Source organism: Phalacrocorax aristotelis, chromosome 5 (assembly GCF_949628215.1).
Source record: "Phalacrocorax aristotelis chromosome 5, bGulAri2.1, whole genome shotgun sequence".
Classification (NCBI taxonomy): Eukaryota; Metazoa; Chordata; class Aves; order Suliformes; family Phalacrocoracidae; genus Phalacrocorax; species Phalacrocorax aristotelis.
The window spans coordinates 17,304,795-17,324,700 of NC_134280.1; the positions used below are offsets into that span (position 1 = coordinate 17,304,795).

Genomic DNA, 19,906 nt, shown 5'->3' on the forward strand with positions numbered 1-19,906 from the left:
CTTTCCCCTGAGAAAGCTGCCTTTACACATGTTGAAGTTAAGCACGTGCTCAAAACTACTGTCATCAGCCACAAGATGAGAGCCTCTGGCTCCTCAGCTTTAGGGTGAGTCCAGAGAGTCCCTGCTGTTGGGATGTGTTGGGATGCTCAGCAGCCCCATGCTCGGGCAAAGAAGTGGGTGGAAGAAAAGCAGGACTGCAAGTGGAAGCTGGGTAAATGAAGGACTTGAAGTGTTCCCCTGAATTTTTGAGGGACGTGAACAGTGTTTTCCCTTATCATTCTTGGCACGCAGCAAACAACTGAGGGAACAGGATGTTGCAAACAACACTTGCAGGCTTGCTGTTGGCAGGAGGAGGACTGGAGCAGACCTTCCCCAGTGGTGGGTTGTGCTCCGCTCGGCCCACACGGAGTGGGCTGGTGATGTGCTACATGGCCCATCAGTCGAATCGTTTGGAAAGAAAGCTAACAAAACAAACCCTGCTATTTTATCTCTTCAGCCTGGCTGCACATTTCCATGAAATGGTGGAAACTTATTATTTTTGAGAATTATGTTCCTGTTTGAGATGTAGTTGGCATTTGCTGACGTGTTTGTAGATATATTGGGTGGTGGAGGGGGTGGAGGACTAATAGGGAGACAGGCAGTCATGCAAACACATGCACATGCAGAAACGCAGAGACAGGCTGTGTTATTGCACAAGGCCTGTATCCTTGAGAAACCAGTCTACAAACATGATTAAAAAAAAAAAAAAAGACTGTTTGAAATAAAGCCCAGGGGAAGGGATAGCTCTGTCCCTCTTCTCCTCTCATCTGACATCAGGTCCATTTCAGTATTACTTCTGTGCTTGGTCCAGGGTACCAGAGGAGTTTGTAAGTTATGGGGCACAGGCACTGGGTAAGTTTTTTCTCTGGCTCTGGACCTAGGTGCTCTCCAGCCACCAGGAATGGGTGAGAAAAGAGATCGAAGCAGGCTGCTGAAAGCTGCGCTCCCTGAGTCAATGTTCCTGGCACTTTGGAGGAGCATAAAGCATTTCCCGTGGGATGTCAGAGCCAAAGGAAGGCACTGTGTGCCCCTTGGATCACCCCTTGGTGCCAGCCACTCAGGGCAGGGAGAGGAGCTTGCTAAGCAACCCCTGGCCAGAACATACCATTCCCTCCCCAGTCCTGCCCTCCCTGCTGGTAGAGGTGCATGGCAAAAATAAAGGGTGTTTGCAGAGCCCCAGGGGATCTCAGAGTGCTTTTTGGACAGCTTATCACAGAAGTAAAACAAGCTCTTGGAGACTGATGCAGGAATTTTCTGGCTGTGGTGTGCAATTGCCTCTCGCAGTTACTGAGCAGCTTGGCATGATGAAATAACCCTGGGGAGTGCAGGCAGGCAGAGGATCCTGGGAACCCACCCTGAGGAGCTCCTTGGCAGATGGAGAGATGCTCTGAACTGATCTCCATCTCTGTCTCATGGGAACCCATGGTTCTGAAATTGGGAGACCAGCCTTCCCAAAAGCTGGGTGGCATGGATGCCCCTGGGCTGCCCCAGGAATGCTGGCTGTGTGTCCTCTGCAACCAAATCAAAAGCTTAAATGTCCGTGTGTTGCCTGTGCAGAATTGGATGAGGCTAAGCAGGACAGGCTGCTGGCTGGGAAGAGCGGACCAGGAGGAGGTATCGGGGCGGTCCCTGTAGTTGAATCCAGAAAGGGATCATGCATGACGCCTCCCCACATAGGCCTGTCAACGGCTATTAAACCCAATCTAGATGTAACCTTTGGCTTTTGAATTATTGATTGCCAGGAGGAGAGCTGGGGAGGGATTGCTCTGTAATTGTGTTCTTTCTTCTGCTCCTTCCCTGAGCATCCATGGTTGGCCCCTGTGAGAGTTGTCCAGTGGCAGGGGAGCTTCTCTGCTCTGCATCCCTTCTGGGTCCCTTCTCCTCTCATTGCCCCCTCTCCTACATGGACCATTGCTCGTGTTCCCTCTGTGGCATTTCCCAGTTGTGCTTTTTTTTTTGTGTGTGCAAAGTGAAGAGTGAAACTTGAGCAGCTGCTTTGATTTTGTCTGACTCTGGAGAGCTGTATCCAGCCCGGCTTGATTATGCCTGGGGCCAGACCATGTACCGGTGCCCCCATGTTTCCCCTTTGCTGCAAGCTGAGCACTGACGGATGCTGTGCTGTGGCTCAGTGCTTTGCAGTTTGGCAGCGGTAATCAGCAAACCTTGGGTCCTTTTTGGTGTAGGATGGGCCAGAGGGCCTGGGGGGGACTTTGTTCTTGGCAGCTCCTGCTGTGAGGAAATTGCAACGCCGGTATAATCCCTGCTGGCAAACGTTTTCTGAGGTATCCAAGCTCCAGGTCAACAACACCCACAGCAGAACTATTGCACAGGAACCTTTGCCCAGGGCTCTCCTAGAAGTACATTGCAGACTGATGAGGCAGAGGTCACTGGGGCTGTGGTCGAGGTTTGTCGGCTCCTTCCCCACCTTCCTGCAAGTAATTCTCCAGCCATGGCTGTTGTGCATGTTAAAGGTCAGGTTTAAAGGCCCTGTCTGCTCTCAGGCTGTGAAGGACAAGCGCTGGATTCCTGTCAGCCCAGGACAGGCAGGTCTGCTCCTTAAAATAAAAAGTGGCAAGCAAAACCCAGAACAGGCACTTAAATTATCCTGAAATGGTAGAACTCGTGGCCACAAGAATATAAAAGTGTTGGGGGGGGAGCTAGATGAGACAGAGAACACTGCTCAGGGTGAAAAAAAATCAGTCTCTGGATGCTGCATTCCTGCAGTCCCAGGTGCTCTCGCTCCTGTGCATGGTGTGGTGCCAGGACAGGAGCACAGGCTCCTGGGTTCGCTCATTGATTCCCTGCATGGCTTTGGGCAATGCTTTCAAATTTTTCCTTGCCTTTGTTTTTCACCCTATGCAACCCAGGATGAACACCTCTCTCTAGGGTAATTAATAAACTGAAAAGTGCTTTGATGTCTTCAGAGGGAAAGTACTGGCCAACAGAGGCTGTGATTGCTGCAGGAGGGAAATGTAAGCCCCATCCAGCCCAGGACACAGCTGGGACCCGAGTCTAGCAGGACTGAAGTCAGGTTGTTGAAGGCCACTTGGGTGAAACTTTCTGTGGGTCTGGGACCTTAATCAGTACTTAAATGCTGTGCAAACACCCCAGGCAGATAAGCAAATACATGTGAAACCCTTCGGGCAAGCTGTTGATGAAGGAAAGCAAGTGCAGAGAGAGCAGCACTGGAGAGGACGGTTGCTGTCCTTGGCATGGTACGTGATCCCCGTGATACAGGCTGCCCCTCTCATGCTAAGTGAGTGCTACTGGCTTGATCTTGTCCTGCAGCCCAGATATGCTTTGGGGCTCTTCAAAGGGATAAAGATGTATTTTTAACTTCAGGCAGCTGCCTTTTTTTGTGTGGTGCTTTTTTCCTGTAGCTCTGGAACTGGCAGATGGTTTTTAAGCCCCTCTTTCTCAGCCATCTAAACAGAGGTACCTAGAGGTGTCAAACCAGATTCCCGAAAGTTTCAGCACTGGAAATTGGTAGCTGCTTTTGAAAATGTTGGCAAGACTGTGCAGCTCTACAGATGTTAGCTGATGGCCATTTGAACAGTCTTTCACTTCAGCCAAGTCCTCGCCCCATTGAAGCCAATGGGAATTTTCCTTGAAAAAGGCCATAAAGAAATCATTTTCTTGGCATGGAGAGAGGTGTTTCATGGGCCCCACATCAGTGTTCAGGAGAACTTCAGCTATCTGCCTTGATTCCTGCCACACTTGTCCCACCCTGCATGAAGTGCTCTACCTTTTGATCCAAAATAGCACAGGAGATGTTTTCCACATGCCATAGGAAAATGGAAGAACTATAAAACTTAATTGTTTTGGATTTTGGCACCACTCCATTCACAGATATATTTAGGGTGAATTGAAATTGGTCAGCAAAAGGGCGTTTGCCAGGATGACAAACAGATTAGGGTTGTATATCTGAGGCAGTTGCATACCTGCCCATCCCATGCTGGTAGGGTTGATGGGTGGCTTAAGTTTTTTCAGGGATAGTCATAAGCAAGCATGCATAACTTGCTTCTTCTGGGCAGTGTTAAAAAGCATTATCTGGCTGTAAAAGGCATTGTTTGGCTTTTGGCATGCTCTGTGTTTTCCCAGGCTTGATGTCTCCACTCTTGTCATTGCTACCTGACCCATTTGCTTTCTGAAATGTGTTTTATCACACCTGATGCTCAGCCTTCTCCCGTGTATGCAGCTCATCTGTGAAGGAAACACCGGTGCTTTGCATGTGGGGGCAACCTCTTCTGTCCCATCTCCCTTCCCCAGCGATTGAGCCATCCCTGCAAGCCCCAGGTCAGGAGAGCTCCCCCTAAGAGCAGCACCAGATTTGGGAGAGGGAAAAGCTGTGATGGGGCTCTGGTGTCAGCCCCAGGTGGATCAGTCCAGCTTGGCAGCAGGGCAAAGGTATCGCTCACCATGGCTGGCTTGGCCTTGGAGAGGAGAGCTTGCAGTCAGTCGATAGCAGCTAGACCTTCCTGGTCTCTGCTGCTGTGATGGTGCCTGGGGAGCCAAGACCAACCTCTGCTGTCCCTGGGTGTGTTCATGCACATGGGCTTGCACACTCTTCTCCCATCAGTGGTTTTCTTTGGGCTGATATTTGTTAGCATTGGAAAGTGAGAAAAATGAGTGAAAATATTATCAGAAGCAGGTTTTGTGAATGAATCAGCCGACAAGAGGCTTACCAGCTCGCCTTCATTTACTAGCACAGTGCTTATTTGGGCAGATGTCTATATATTTTAGTTGGAGGCAGGAAGGAGCGAGAATCGATGAGGGAAGGCACTGCTTCCAGTTTGCTGCTTTTCCGTCAGTTTGTGCCATTGGTTTTCTGAATGAAGCAGGGGACTGCAACGTGTCGGAGATGCAGCCCTGCTGCTGTGTTCATTCTTCTGCTCTTGTTGACAGCTTGGTGGGACACCAAGGAGAGGAGCGCAAAAGATGTCAGAAGGCTAAAACCCTCCTAAGCAGCTCATTGAGGATCAGAGCCTGGCCAGCCTTGCCAGTCTCTTGTATGGTGCTTTTTCATTTGATCCTGTCTGAAGGGCGGCCTCATGGCCTTCTCTCTTCTCACTATGTGTTTCTAATTAACGGGGAGACTGGTGTATAAACAGAAGATTCCTGCTCAAAATATTCCTTGTCCGGTTCCTAGGATGATGGCCAGATGGCAATTGCCAGGCAGCAGCCCAGACTTTGAGCTCGTGCATCTGGCTATCAAACCTGGTCCCAGTTCTCATCTGGAGCCTGTATTGAGGAAAGTCATGGACTTTGCCAGATTGGTTTTGCCTCATGTTTGCTTTTCAGTTGCTACCTAAGCAGCTAAAAACCTGCAGACCAAACATGTTTAGTATTTCTGGGAAGTGGGACGCTCCCCGTATTGGGAGATCTGAGGCCAAAATGGTGAGGAAGTTCAAAAGGATATTGGACAAATCCATTGAGGGATGGGCCTGTTGGTGGCTTTTAAGCCCTGTGGGTCAGATGCAGTCTTCAGCCATGAAAGTGCTTTTACTGCTGATCTGCAGCACAGATTGGGAATGGTCCTTCTGATGTGTGTCCCCAAGCAGCTGCTGATGGTCTCTTGTGGACGGCATGCTGGGCTGGGGTGGCTCTTTGATGCAGCCCACTTGGGCCATTCTCTTGCCATCAGTCTGCAGGCAGCCACACGTTTGCTGAGTAAGTTCATACAAAACTCTTCTTGCAGTTTCCCCAGTGTATGCCTGGGATTGTAACACTTGAACAGAGCTTGGAAAGCTGTGGCAGAAATAAAATGCTGTTATGATTTTTCACTCTCTGTCATGACAGTAGAGCTGTGCCCTGACAAAACATCACAATGCAGCTTCTGAAAAAAAAAAGAAATATTAAAATCTGTAAATGCTCTGCATGCTTGGTCTTCCAAGAAGCAGGAGAGATCCATAAATTAAACATTGTTACATGAGCTAAAGCATTGCTTGCCCTCCGTCGTGCACAATTTGATGTGATTTCTTTACTTCTATGTAAGTGCCTGAGTTCCAGAGTGCTGGAAAGCTGAAATCAGAGGTGCTGGAGAGAATGCTGATGTTGGGAGGCTGGGTGCTACAGTTTCTACTTGGTGTATGCTAAAAGACACGTTGTGTTTGTCACCACTGTAGGACCAGAATGGCCTGGTCTTTTGCTGGTGTGGGACCTGTGGAGCTCCTATATACGGAGACATGTACAGAGACGTGCTTAGCCTGGGTTATTGCGGTGAGAGGTGATGTGCATGCATGGGTTGAATCATAATTTGGGCTGGAAAGGAGCTCTGGAGGTCTTGGTCCAAGCCCCTGCTTAGAGTAGGGCTTCTTCAATGTTAGATCCAGCTACAGAGTTAGATACGCTTGCTCAACCAGATCAAATCAGGCACCAAAGAGGGGTTAGCTGTCACCTTCTAGGCTTCTGGAGCAAGCAGGAGGAATTGAGATCTGTCTTTGTTGCCACCACAAAGTCCGAAGGGACTGGTGTCTGCAGCGTTGTGACCATTGTGCCCTACTTTGGCAAGGATTGCTCTCAGAAACAGCATGCAGTGATCTGGGAAAATCCACAAAGCAGAGAGTTGGAGGAGGTGGAAAAAGTTGAGTGTTTATCCCCAGATTTCTGTTAATTGATTTTGAAATGGCTGAATTAGCTGGGGGTCTTGTGGCTTGCAGCAGTGGCAGAGTTGGGCCCAGGACACATAGGGCTGCTCCACGGTTAGCAGAAGTGGCCAAATGCAGAAGTAGGAGAAGCTAAATGAGTAATGCACTGTATGACAAGTGATGTGAAAGAGAATACGGCAAGGATGATCACTTGAAATGGCAGGATCTCCAAGGGAAATTAGAGTGGCCGTAAAACAGAGGCAAGGTATGTTTGAAAGCAGGCCTGAGAATTTATTTTAGCACATTAATATTGAGGAAGTATTCCTGGAGATACTCTGGGGGATGATAGATGGACCCAAGGTATTGTTACTAATCACTGTGGTTTTAAGTTTTGGAGCTGAAGTACTTGGCATCCCTAACCTAACTGGACTTCTGATGGGAAAATTACATTCTTCGGGAAGTAATTTAGAAGGTCAAAGGAAAACCAGAAAGAACTTCTCCAGCAGTGATTTCCCCTGCTCTCTAAACTGTCTTTTAGTGTGGTAATAACTCCAGAATGAAAGGATCTATTCTCACCTTCCAGATGAAAGGGCTAATGCAATTTAAAATTTTTGCATGCAAAGATTTTATGGCTTGGTAACCAGCCATGCTTGAAAGCGATCCAGGACAGGATGAACACGTGAGAGAGTGCCTGGCTGAGCTTGACCCTTTCCTTGTCTTCCTTGTCTGCCCTGTCTCCTGCAGATAATGGCGATGACCGGTCCGAGAGCATCCTTGCTGAGAACCACGTGGACGGCACCACGGGGATCCTGAGTGGAGCCGGTGGGAGGAAGCCCATGAAGACAGGCATGAAGGAGCTGGCAGTTATGAGGGAGAAGGTGAATGAGCAGCAGCGGCAGATGGGCAAAGTCGGCAAGCCCCATCACAACCACGAGGACTCGAAGAAGTCGCGACTGTCGACAGGCAGGGTGAGAGGGCAGGGGGTATGGGGAGCTAATGGAGGCTGCTGTGGGGTCACTGGGGAATGCTGAATGCAAGAGCCTTAGTGACAGCTGCAACAAACTGTCTTAAAAAGAAAAAAAATAAAGAGAAAGAAAAAAGGGGGAGAGAGGAAGAGGAAAAAAAGGAAAAGCAAACATTTGTTTTGGCCTGAAGCTGGGGCCGAACACACCATCTCATGAACTTTGAAGTGCTGGCAAGGAGGTGGTATTTTCATTGCAGCTTCACCTCCTGACAGCAGAGCCTGCTGGCTCAACACCTACCTCTGCAGGGTGTGAGCATGCCCTTTGCCTGCAGACCAGCTGCAGACCAGCTTTCTCACACTTTCTCCCCAAGCAAATGCTAGGGGTGGCCCAAAGGGATTTGGGAGGTGGGAGGGTGTCTGCCTGCTGCAGGGCAGCCCCAGTCCAGATTGGGAGTGGGGGGCCCAGAGCCCCCGAGAATGGACTGTGGGGCTGTCACATAGCAGGGAGAGAGCTCGGAGTTCTCCTTGTCCTCTTCTTCTCTGTCCCTGTCTCTCTGCCCTCCAGTCCTTGGCCGTGGTTTCCCTCTAGTGGGCAGCTTGGTCAAGGCAACTAGATAGGATGGGGGTGGAAAGGCACTCCAAAAGGTTCCTATTTCATCTTTCTATAAACATATAGGGTATTTGTATCTGGGGAGTGCAGGGACAGAAAGGGGCTTTAAAAGAGAGCCCTCATCTCCTCCAAGGAACAAGCAAAGCAGAGGTTCAAAATAAGGTGCACGCACCATCAACTTGGAGAGCTCCCACACTGCTGCTGCTCCTTCAGAAAAAAAAAAAAAAACAGCAACTGCAAAAGCAGAGAAGTGTGGACTCACTCTGGCTCACATCAGGCATAATTCAACCAGGGTACCTTGGCTGGAAGCACTGGCTTGGCGCTGCTGTGGAGCAAGAGGAATGCCTCCAGAGGCTGGCTTTGCTGGGTGCTCTCATTCTCGGGGCTTCCCCTCCACTCACATGGGGTCTCACATGCTTTGAGTTGCACTTCTGGCCCAAAACTGCATCACAGGTGTGGGATATAGGCCATGCTCATGGAAACCCTCCTGGCCGGTCAGGATTAGTCCTGCTTCACATCACTTGTCACCATCAGTGGGACCCATGGGAGCATCTCTAAGGCTTTTCCTTCTCTGTGCCTCTATGGCCTGTGACCTGGTGTCATGTTGGCTCATGCCTATGTAAGGCAAATGGCACATGGGAGAGATGTGTATGTCTCCCTGTGTGGGTCTCCACACATTGGCATATGCAGATGTGCAGCACCGATTTTGGGTGCCTGCAGGTGAAGTCTGCAGCGGACCCAGTGGCAAACCCATGTCACGAGGAGGTGCACAGAGGTGTTCATCCCTACTGGTGTTTCTGTTGTCTAAAGTGTAAACATTGAATAGTCCCATTGCCCTGACTTTTTTGATTTTGTTTTCTGCTTTCTGGTCTCTTTTCAGACCCCTTGTCAGCAGGAGCTGGATCAGGTCCTGGAACGCATCTCCACTATGCGGCTGCCGGATGAGCGAGGTCCCCTGGAGCACCTCTACTCCCTCCACATCCCCAACTGTGACAAGCATGGCTTGTACAATCTCAAACAGGTAAGTGGGGAGACCCAGAGCCCCAGGGCTGGTCGCACTTTCAGTGGCAGACCTCAGCTTAACATGCGTCCCCCTGTGTGCAGTCTTGGGGTCACACATAGCTCATGGCTGGGCTGATGTCATGCACATGGTGCAAAGTGTGGGGTAAATAGCAAACCTTGCATTTACCTGGCAAAACCTGGCATGGACAGGTTAGTAATACCCAGGTGCATCTGCAGCCACGGGCTAGCAAGAGGAGATGAGACCCACATCCATGCTTGCCTGCGAGCAGCCCAGAGATGGAGCATCTGTTTAGTTCAGAGCTCCTTCTTCCCTGTGAGGGCTGCTTATGTGTCCAGGTCTGTTTTCACATACTTTGAGCCAAGTCTTGTCCTGGTTGGGCCCCGCTACAGAGGAAAAGCAGAGAGGGGCTGAATGCTGGCCAGTCCTGCAGACAAAGCAGAAAGCAATTCTCCTGGGGTCAGGAAGGTTCTAGCACACTTTACTGGTTTTCCTCCACAAATTAAGGCTGGTCCCACAGCTCCAGGAGGGATTCCTTCCAGATGAGGGTGGAAGTTTGGGGCAGCATCCTTCTGAAAGTATTTACAGGGCCCAAAATTACTCAAATGACTTAATGTGTGTCTAAATTTTGACTTCTTGGCTTCATTCATGCAAAACCAGCAGGTGTCAGCAGCTGAGGCATGAGGAAAAAAATGCCAGGAAAAACTTCTTGGGTAGCAAAACACCAGCTTGTCCAGGGTTGACTGACAGCCACAAGTGAAGAGTACCTGGATACAAGCACCCCTTACAGCTATGTGTAACTGAGCCTTTGGAGGGGACCCCAGAAAACCTGCCTGGACCCTCACCCTCCGCCTCCCCCTGAAGAGCCCCATGGGCTGGCTGGATCCCCCAGCACGAGCACACTTGGAAGGGGGGTGCATGGAGCAGAGCTGGCAAATTCCCTGTAAGGAGCCATGCCTGGGAAACGAGCCTAGGCAATGCAGCGATGCAGTGTGTGCTGCAAAAAGAGATTCTCTGCTGCTCCTTGTGCCTGGGAAACAAGTCAGCCTGCACTGAAGGGTGCACATGGGTTACACACTGGTCACTGCTCAGGAAAAGAGAGGGGACAAAAATTGCTTTCCCTTCTCCCCCCAAACCCTTCCCTGGTTAAGGGCAAACAAGGCAAATGTGAAGTGATACCCATTTCCCTCCATCTGGGTTTCCAGAGCTAAGCATCACCTCCTTTTTGTTTGCTGGAAAGCAGAGGCTGACAAAAGCATTCCCAGTTGCTCCCACCTCCTGTGGCCTGTGCTCAGGTGGAGGGTGCTTGGGTGTGCTCTTCTGCTGGGGAGGCTTTTTCTTCCTCTCTTTTTGTGCTTTTTATTCCCATGAACAAGGCTGCATTTTGACCTCAGTCCAGCTGCAGAAAATGGCTTGGATTCAGCTTTACAGAGTGTACGGAGAGGCTGGCCTGCTGGAGTAACCTCTGTGTCTCCTGCTATGCCCTATTCAGAGACATATCTGCTGGGGATGGAGGGCTGAGCATCAAGTTCAAAGTGCCTGCAGCCCTTCCAGGGCAAGAGGTGGATAATAAGCTTTAGGGCAAGAGGTGGATAATAAGCTTTAGGGCAAGACCAGGCTGGTGGGGGTCAGAGTCCAGGCCCAGATGCATGACGGTCCCCCTTCTGGGACAGAGTGAAACCCTGTTTGGAAACATGTTTGTGCCTGGCTGTGGGGACCTTGCTCTCATGTTTCAGTTTGTTTAGCCCAATTTGCCAGGTGAGAAGCTTACACAGCTCTTCTGTCAGTCTGTCTCATCCTTCTTCCCCCAGGGATTTTTGACTCTATGGATGCTTTCATCCACAGTTGACAGAGCAATGCATCTCAGGGGCAATTGTCCTTGTGGTTCATTAAAATTGGCTTCTTGGACCCTGGCACAGCCGCTGGGGGAAGAGGTCCAGCCCTCAGCCTGGACTGCTGGAGGAGTGATGCCGGTGCAGCGCAGACCCTGGGTTGTCTGAGTGCAGCATCCATGGATCTTGCTTAAATCCATAGTGCCAAATTGCTGGAGAAACCCCAGCTCTGTTTGTGTTTGGGCTTTGGGCTGGTAGGGCTGGGAAGGGGGTGGTTTTATCCCTCTATTTCCTCCTCTGATGCCTGCCCTTTTCCTCTCAATGCAGTGCAAGATGTCGGTGAACGGGCAGCGGGGCGAGTGCTGGTGTGTGGACCCCATCCATGGGAAGGTGATCCAGGGTGCGCCTACCATCCGCGGGGACCCTGAATGCCACCTCTTCTACACAGCCCATGAGCAGGAGGACCGGGGAGCACATGCCCTGCGAAGCCAGTAGACGGACGTGATCCTGCTCGCTGGAGGCAGCTCGCTGTGGCCCCAGTGTTGGATTTTACATGGGTTTCAGCATGTCTCTTTAGGCTCTGGAAGAGACTGGGGTTGGGTCCTGTGTGCTGCCCTCCTTCCCCTGCTGCCCGGCTCCTGGGGATGGGAGGGATGACAGGAGGGGAAGGGCGGTGGGGGGGTTGCAAGGAGAAGGGACTGCTTTCCTATAGTCTTTCACCCAATGTAAGCCAGAGAACAGGTCTTTTTTGCTCCTCACCCTGCGGCCCTGCCTCCCTGCTGCTTTGCGGCATCTTCCCGCACCCTCCAACACGGAGCGCCGTGTGCTCCACAACACCTCCCAGGGGGCAAAACTCCTCGCCATGGGCAGGAGGGGGACAAAAAAAAAAACAAAGGAAAAAAGCCCACCCTTTCCCCCTCTTTCCCTCCCTTCCCCGAGACCAAAGACTGTAAATACTGTGTCGCCTGCCTCTTGTGTCCTGCCGGTCCCCTGTGCCCTAGCCTGGCCTTCAGTCCTGGCATAGGATGTGGTGTGGGAGGGAGGGAAGAAGGAAAGCCCCTGGCTTCTCTGCTGGCGTGGTTGGATGCATCCCCCAAGGAGGCATCAGTGAGGGAAAGGGCTAAGAATGAGACAGCCTGCCCCAAAACACCCCTGGGTGCTTCCCTTCCTGGTGCTGGGCACAGCCAGCCCTGCAGGGACTTGGCTCCAGCCACTGGTCTAGGAGGATGGGGCCTTTGAGTGACGGTGGAGCTAAATGCTTGGTTTTCCAGGGGGTTTGAAGGGCTATTGCCCAGTATTTCTTAGGATCAACTTATGCTGAGGGAGCTAAAGTGAACTTGCTGGGGCTTGGTCGAAGGATGCCTGTGTAGATTTAGGATAACAAGCCAGGGAGTCTCTCGCTCTCTCATTCATTCTTTCTTTGTTTCTAGATAGGAAAAAACCCCATCTAAAACCTGCACTCCCAAGCAGCTGCTCTTGTCCCTCCATTTTTGCTTGGGACTGGAGTGAGCATCTGCTATTCAGCACACACTTTTTCTTTTTTTTTTTTTTTTTTTTTTGTAAGTAAATTACAGTATATATCTTGCTTTGTAAAGGCCCTGACACACAAGCACCCCTCTGCCCACACACACATTTGTATAGATTAAATCCGAGTGATTCCAGGTGCTCTGAGAGGTTTTGCGCTGGACATGCTGCTCCGAGGAGAGATGTGTCTCTGCTGTTATTTCACCTGTTGATTTCTTTCTGTACAGAACACACCAACGCTGAGAATAAATAACTTCCCTGTCGCCTAAGCAAGGAGGTTTTATTATTTTCTTCCTTTTTCTTTTTTTAATACGGATACGATTTGCAGAGCAACTGCAAAAATCCTCTCCTTACAGTAAAAGTCTCGGGCTTTCCTAAAATGAAATAAAGGGCAGGGGCTGGGGGAAATAAAGCATCTCCCAATTTTTGCCAAAGGCTTCTGAGCAGGAAATAGACTCCAGCTCCCAGGTCCTCCACGAGGTTATATTGAAGCGGGTGGAGGAAGGAGGTTCCCTGGCAAGCGTAGGGTCCGGCTGGGAGCACCCTGTGCCTGCACTGCGTGTGCCAGGCAGCAAACCTGCCTGACCGCGGCCCGTAGGAGTGGGACCAGCCCCTGGTAACTGCTGGCACACCACTGCAACACCAAATGGTGCTTGAGAAACACCACATTGGGGCCACCACTGCTGGTACCCCCTCATCTGAGGACTTTGATCTGTATAAGGAAAAGCAAAAAGCCCAACAGGCTCTGGAGGAGGGGGAGCGCTGGGGTTTGTTGCTTTTTCTCTGCTTCTTGGCCCCACATTTCAGATCCTGAGTGCAAAGGGCACAGGTGGTCTCTGCAAATCAAGCCCCTCACAACTTTGCAGGGTTTTGGATATGACAGTGGAGGAGACAGGGAAAGAACCCCCTTTGGAAAGTCAGGGGTAGAAGTGTGTGCACATGGATGTGTATGAGAGGGAGTGAGAGTGCATGAGAGAGAATGGAAACACCTGCATGTGAAGCCAAGTAACTATAAAAATGCTACCTGTTTTCTAACATCTGAGGGTGTTCTGGTTTTTCATGTAAACTTTGCACATGCTGGCTCTCATCTGCAGTTTATATTTTTTGTTTAGGAATCAGGAAGTTTTCTCCTGCACTTCTCTCTTTTGGAAAAGCTGAGCTGCATAAAGTTGGAATAAATTAAATGGGATGCCAGAAAACTGTCATATTCCCCCTCCCCACTCTCCTCTGTTTGCAGGACATGTTTCCTGATACATCACATGCACATTTGGGCCTGTTCAGCTTTTGTCCTGGAAATGTTTAAACAGTGGGCCAGACAAGTGGCAATGGGAGTTGGGCCTTTTATTGTTACTGGTCCCAGTTGGATGAGCAAAGAGGAACTGGTGTCGCTCATCCACTGGCCTGCTACATTCTTGTTCCACATGTGGTACCTTGTGAGACTGCAAAATGCAACCATGCCCTCGAGTCTTCTCAAGTTGGTGTCTGGCCAGCATGTGTGTGGACACCACCTCCCTGCCTGACAGCAGCTATATTTGGTGGAAAAGTGTGGTTGTGTCCTGCTTTGGTGGGAGGAGAGGAGGGCAACATGAGTGCCCTCTCTGGTATGATGCTTGTGGAGCCCCTTGAGCAGCTGAGAGGCTGTGTAAGAGCAGTGGTTTCCTGCTCCTTGAGCGGGGAGCAGCTTTGCAAGGGAAGGTCCCTCTTACCCAGTGCAGGGACCACGAGGACTTTGGCAGATGCTTGGGCAAAGGCTATAAGGAGAAGGGAGCTCTGCTCTTTCCAGCTTTCTAACCTTGGTATTTCAGGGGCATCCTGAGTTGGCAGTGGCATCTAAGTGTGCTCTTAATTAGCCAGCAGATGGACCTGTTCTCAATGAATCATCCAGGTGCCTTTAAACATCTCACTATGGTTTTGGCCTCCTCTGAACCCCATGCAAAGTTTTCCTCGGCTGAGCAGGGTGCTGCATGGATAAAGTCTCCATGGTTTTCCAAGGGCTCCTTTGCTCAAGGAGAGCTAAATTTGAGCCAGCCAAAAATCCAGCTTTAGTGTTTCTGTGTGAAGTCTTTGCCCAGAATGGGCTGCTAGGAAGGTGCAGGGAGGCCTGGGCTGCATGTGGGATCGGGGCTTGGCTGAGGTGCTCCACTCACCAGGGCCATGGAGACAAGTCTTTGAAGATCCTGCACCTTCTCCCAGGGTGAAGAGTGCTGCCTATGGGAGAATGGCAGCATGCTCAGTGCCTGGGGCACCATGGGGAGACAAAGAACAATAATTAAAAAAAAAAAAACTCCAACCCATATGCATTCAGTTAAAATTGCAGCCTTGAGGGAGAGGCCCTGTGTGACCCCTGACTGCCAGCAGCCAGGTGACTGCAGTTTCCCTTTGGCCTCATCAAACGAAGGCAAGAACCACGGGGCTGCTTCCCCATCTGTTTTTTCCTACCCCATGCCAGGATGTTAAGTGGGATAGATGCATGCTGAGGGGCTGGGCAGTGGTGGAGAGCACGAGGAAAATGTAGGGGGACAGGAGGCAGTGAGTATATGGGACTGCATGGGAGGTGGGGGACAGCCAGTATGGGGCGGGGGGATGTAAGCTGGAGAACATGGGAAAACAAGCAAAATTAACATTTAATACCACCTGTTTTGTCCCCTGGAGGGAGCTGAAGGCAGCTCAGGAGATGCCGTGGGGGATATGCCAGTAACACTGTGGGGCACGAAAATGTTCCAAGCCAGCCGCTGCCCAGGGAGGGCTGGGGGTGGCAGATGTGCCCGAGCCCAGAGCCCAGCCATACCTGGGGCCACACTGTGGTTCAAGGGCTGGAGGTGGCCTTTGCACCTGAGTCAAGAGCCTGACGAGGACAGGAGCCCTCAGCCCGGCAAAGGGGGCTTGCAGCCAGCCAGGCTCCTCACGGAGGGGCAGAGATGGAGCAGTTTTCGTTAGGTTTCCCCAGGGTTGCAACACAACCTGGAAGGCTCTGTGTGTGTGTGCATGTGTGTGATGGGTGTCACTGCTTGGATCCTGGCTCTGGGGTTTCTTCTGGGCCACCTTTGTGCCTCCTGTACTCTGGGTAATCAGGTACGCAGCCAGGCATCAGGACCGGGCCAACTGCACATGGGGTACCAGCTGAAACCCCAGTAGCTCTGGTGTACACACACAAAACTACACTGGCAAACTACAGTTTTAGTATAGCATAAATATTATATATTAGTATAATATAAATAATATTTAATAGAAGTGAGAGTAAGGCTGTATGGCTGTATCTATGTACAGCTATAGCTATAGCTTGTGGGTAAGAATACAATTTACTAGCCCACTAGCTGGGGACGGTGAGGAAGAGCACTATCTTCTCGGGTGGAAAGCGCATTTTCAGTGCCCGTGTGGATGAAGGCAGCAGCCTTGCCTCCCTGGCAACCCACGGTCCCCAGTGGGGGCCAAAGGGGATGATTTTGCCTCCCACCCTGCTCTGGGCACATGGGGTGATGCTGGCAGCTGGGCAGACAGAGGGGCTGGGGGGCACAGGAGGGAGGTGAGGGGGTGTACAGGAGGATGAAGGGTGATGGCTGCGTGGGTGGAGGGGGGGTCAGATCCGGCACTGGGGAGGACATGGTTCAGTAGGAAGAGCCACTGAGGGCTACCACAAGGTGTCTGAGGACCACAGCCTGGCTGGGCTGGGCTGCCCCAGGGATGGCGTATGGATGGTCCTGCACACTGGGATCCTGGGGCCCAAATCTTCCCAGACTGAGCCCAGAGAAGGCCGAGTCTCAAATACCACATCAGATTCCAAACTGTGGGGCCCAGTTTGTACATAGCAGCTGGGGGCTCAGCATCACCAGCAGCCAGGCCCTCTCACCCTATAACCCATGTGAATGTGGGTGCTGTGCCCCACTGCCACATCCATGCAACTAAATTGCTAAAAACCCTAGGGCAGCTCTGCTTTAAGAATGCTCTAAACTCAAACTTGCCATTTTACCACTGACTTAGCAGATTGCTCCAGTATCAAAAGCTCTCCTAAACCATTGCCACCACGTTACCCTGTGCCCTGTACCTCCCCCAGCCCCCCTGTGGAGCTGGCTGAGCCCCCCAGGTGCACAGCATGGCCAGCGTGGGATGCTTGGGGCTGGAGCAGCTAGCTGGTGGGCCTGGGCACACAGACACTCCATGAGGGTCAGGCACAAGCTAACTGAATGCATAACTTTATTAAATAAATGCTTTGTCATGAGAAAAGACAAAGATCAAAGAGTAACATAAATTATAAGTTGAATAAATAGTATACAGCAATCTTCACTTTTTAATAAAATGTGAGATTTTTTTTAAGTACAAAATGCTAAACAGAGCATTAAGCTCTTCTTCCATTGTCAGTTTTTCACAAACTGCTTTTTTTTTTCCCACCAGTAAGATTATGAGTATTTCTTGTTTACTGGAAAAAAAAACAACAACAAAAACAAAACAAAACAGAGCTACCGTATGTATGTAAAGCTATAAAAAGCTACCGTAAAATGTGTAGTGAGTATTGCTTAAAGATTAAAAACCAGGCAGGAAACTCGGAATCTGGTGTGTTTTAACAACTGTGTTACAATGGTGGGTAACGTGCGCGGTGACGTCTGTCCTGGTGGCAGTGGCAGGGGGCTGGTGGGGCTGGGGAGGGGGGCACAGTAGGCAGGGCTCCTAGCCAGGGCCAGGACAGCGGTCTGGAAGCAAGGTGACCTGTCGGTCCTTAAATATACAATGCTCCGTTTGGGAAAAAAACAACAACAACAAAAACCCCAACAGAAAAAAGAAAGTTTTCATGGGGAAGGGGGAGAAAAAGAGAAGGGGGGGAGAGAGAGCGGAGAAATAGTGCAAAATGCTCTTGTACTAGTGGTTTTCGAAGTCCACTGCAGTACAGACAAGGGGTAGCCCAGCCGCTGGGCGCCGCTCCCCGGGTAGATGTGGCGGAAGGGCTGCCCTGACCCCTGCGCCATTCTTGTCCTCTCCTTCCCAGCCAGCATCCCGGGTACCGGCACGGGCTCGGTGCAAACACTGTGGCTGGAGACCCCCAAGCCTCGCACCTTCCCCTAATGCACAAATTGCCAGCATCTCCCTGTGTGCCTCGCCCCCCCCCCCCCCCCCAGCTCCCAAATCTGCCCCTTTAGGTCTTCCCACCCCAAATGCGAAGGGGTGCTGCTGGGTGCTGAGAATGAAAGCACCTCGTCACTGCCAACCCTTCCTGAAGCCACTTTCACCTCCAGCCCAACCCCAGTCCTAAATATTAGTGCAGCCTGCGAACAGCCTCGTCCTGTTGGGGAGCCTCGAGGGATCGGGTGGCCAGGGGGTTGCTCGGTGCCATCCTGGAAGCTGAGGTGGCTTGGGGTGGGGCAAGGTGGTGCAGCCTCATCCTCAAATCCTCCTTCCCCCAGGCTGGTGGGGACAGGACAGGTGGTGCCGTCCCAGCGCTGGATGTGGGAAGGAGGCTGTGTGGGACTGATTTTGGTATGCTGGGCTCTAGGGGCCATGGCTAAGACTCACTTTGTAAGGGGAGGTCAGGGAAGCACCGTTTGTCCCCCTCCCAGTGTCACTGTGGTAGCTACATCATGAGACCACTACCAGGCCCCCAGTTGGGCTGCATCCCCTGTGAGCTGACCCTCACCCTGCAAAAGCATCAGCCCCAAAAGACAAGGTCTGTGGGGAGCTGCTGTTTCTCTGCCTGCTCCCATTCCACCCCAGCAGCATGTCTCCTTTCTCTGCAGCCAAAGGCTTTCAAGTTTTGGGAAATCAAACAACAAAACGAACAAACAAACAAACAAAAAAGCAAGAAAGGTGGAGAGAGAAGGAGGGAAGGGTCCTGGGGAAGGTGGTACTGGCCTATAAGAGTCGGGAGGTTTTGCACAGGGATCGGTGAGTGGAGAAGATGGGAGACAGTGGTGACAATGGTGACCTGTGGCCCTTGGGGTTCGCACAGGCTTCTCCTCCACCTGCCTTCTTTACCCCACTCTTCACCCCAACTTCACCGTACCATTAACCCCCCACCCTTGTCAAACTGACCCTGCTCCATCAGCCCTGCAGACCCCAGAGGGGTCCCTCCCTTGGCCCCAACATCCATTGTCCTCCCCTCCAGCAATGCAGGGGTCACCCTGCTCCTGCAGGTTTTTTTGGGGGGACAGATGTGCATTTGGTGGCACCCCCTTCTTTTTGGCAAGGGAGGACACCTCGCCCCCGGCTCCAAACATGCACCACCAGGTCTCAATGGAAGTCCATCAGCGAAACTCATCCCCACCATAACTCCAGGGGAAATAACTGTGGGGTGTCCAGTCCTGCCCTCAACTGGGGCAAGTGTCCTGGTGGGGGGGGCCTGCAGAGTGCTCAGGGGAGTGATGCCATGCCATGCGAGGATATGAGGATGCCCAATCCATGATGGAGAAGAGCCTCTGCCAGAGCCTCTTGCTGTTGAATCCCTCTTGTCTAGTCCCCGCTGGTGGGGACCCAGTGGTGCTGTGGACCCCCTTTCCTCCCTGTCCAGCTCCATCATGCTCAAAGGGGCTTTGGGGTGCAGAAACCTTCCCCGAGATCAGCCGTGTCCTTTGGGCAGTGCTGGCTGCCACCTCCAGCTGCATCTGTGGGATGTGGTCCCTGGTGGGTGTGTGTCTGCCCACTGGGACTGCAGCACCCAGACCCCACGGCTCACTTTCCTTTCCTTCCTTCCCTTCACTGCAGGTTCTCCTCTGAGCACCAACATCCTGGAGACCCTTGTCATGGGGAAATGAGAGGCAACAGTCCCAAAATTGAATGTAAAAATTAAAAACAACAAAAGCCAGGAAGGCAACTGAGAGCTGTCCAGCATGCCTGAGTCAGCGGGTCTCCGCAGCATGGTGGCTGCTGTCACTCAACAAAGAGCTGGATCCCAGGTTAAAGGTGAGGGCCCGTCACAGGATCTTACTGCAGGATGGCAGAAATCAGCCGTGGCAATGTGAACAGTATACTCAATGTAAAAAGATGGAGACCAGCATTTTCCTACCCATGGGGAAGGCTATAAACCAGCCTTAACAAAAATCCAAGACAAAACAAAGTGTAGGTTTGGTTTTTTTTTCCCCTGGAGCAAACCACTTTTTTGGCTATGAAGAAAAAAAAAAAAAACCAAACCCCCAAACTCCATAGTTGTTTTTCCTCATGGCAGCAAAGGGTGGTGAAATGTTTTGGCCCCAATCCTCCTGTACCGATGTAGGGATGCTTCAGTCTGGACAGCGATGGAGTATCTGCGGCATCGGCTTGGATGCAGCCCTTGGCGTCAGCAGGGCCCTGATCCCACAGGCACTGATACTCCTCCATATCTCTGCTCCTGTGCTTAGTCTGGCAGGT

At 51.4% G+C, this 19,906-nt stretch overlaps 1 protein-coding gene across 1 annotated transcript in view; it reads left to right on the forward strand.

The window, feature by feature from the left end:
- The window catches only part of IGFBP2 (insulin like growth factor binding protein 2), a 64,067-nt gene extending 51,221 nt beyond the window's left edge, over positions 1-12,846 (forward strand). The window contains exons 2-4 of the mRNA XM_075093132.1: positions 7,371-7,594; positions 9,081-9,221; positions 11,381-12,846. Of these exons, the coding sequence (XP_074949233.1) occupies positions 7,371-7,594; positions 9,081-9,221; positions 11,381-11,548 (533 nt within the window). The 3' untranslated portion in view covers positions 11,549-12,846. The remainder of the gene's footprint in view (positions 1-7,370; positions 7,595-9,080; positions 9,222-11,380) is intronic.
- Positions 12,847-19,906: the final 7,060 nt, after the last annotated feature.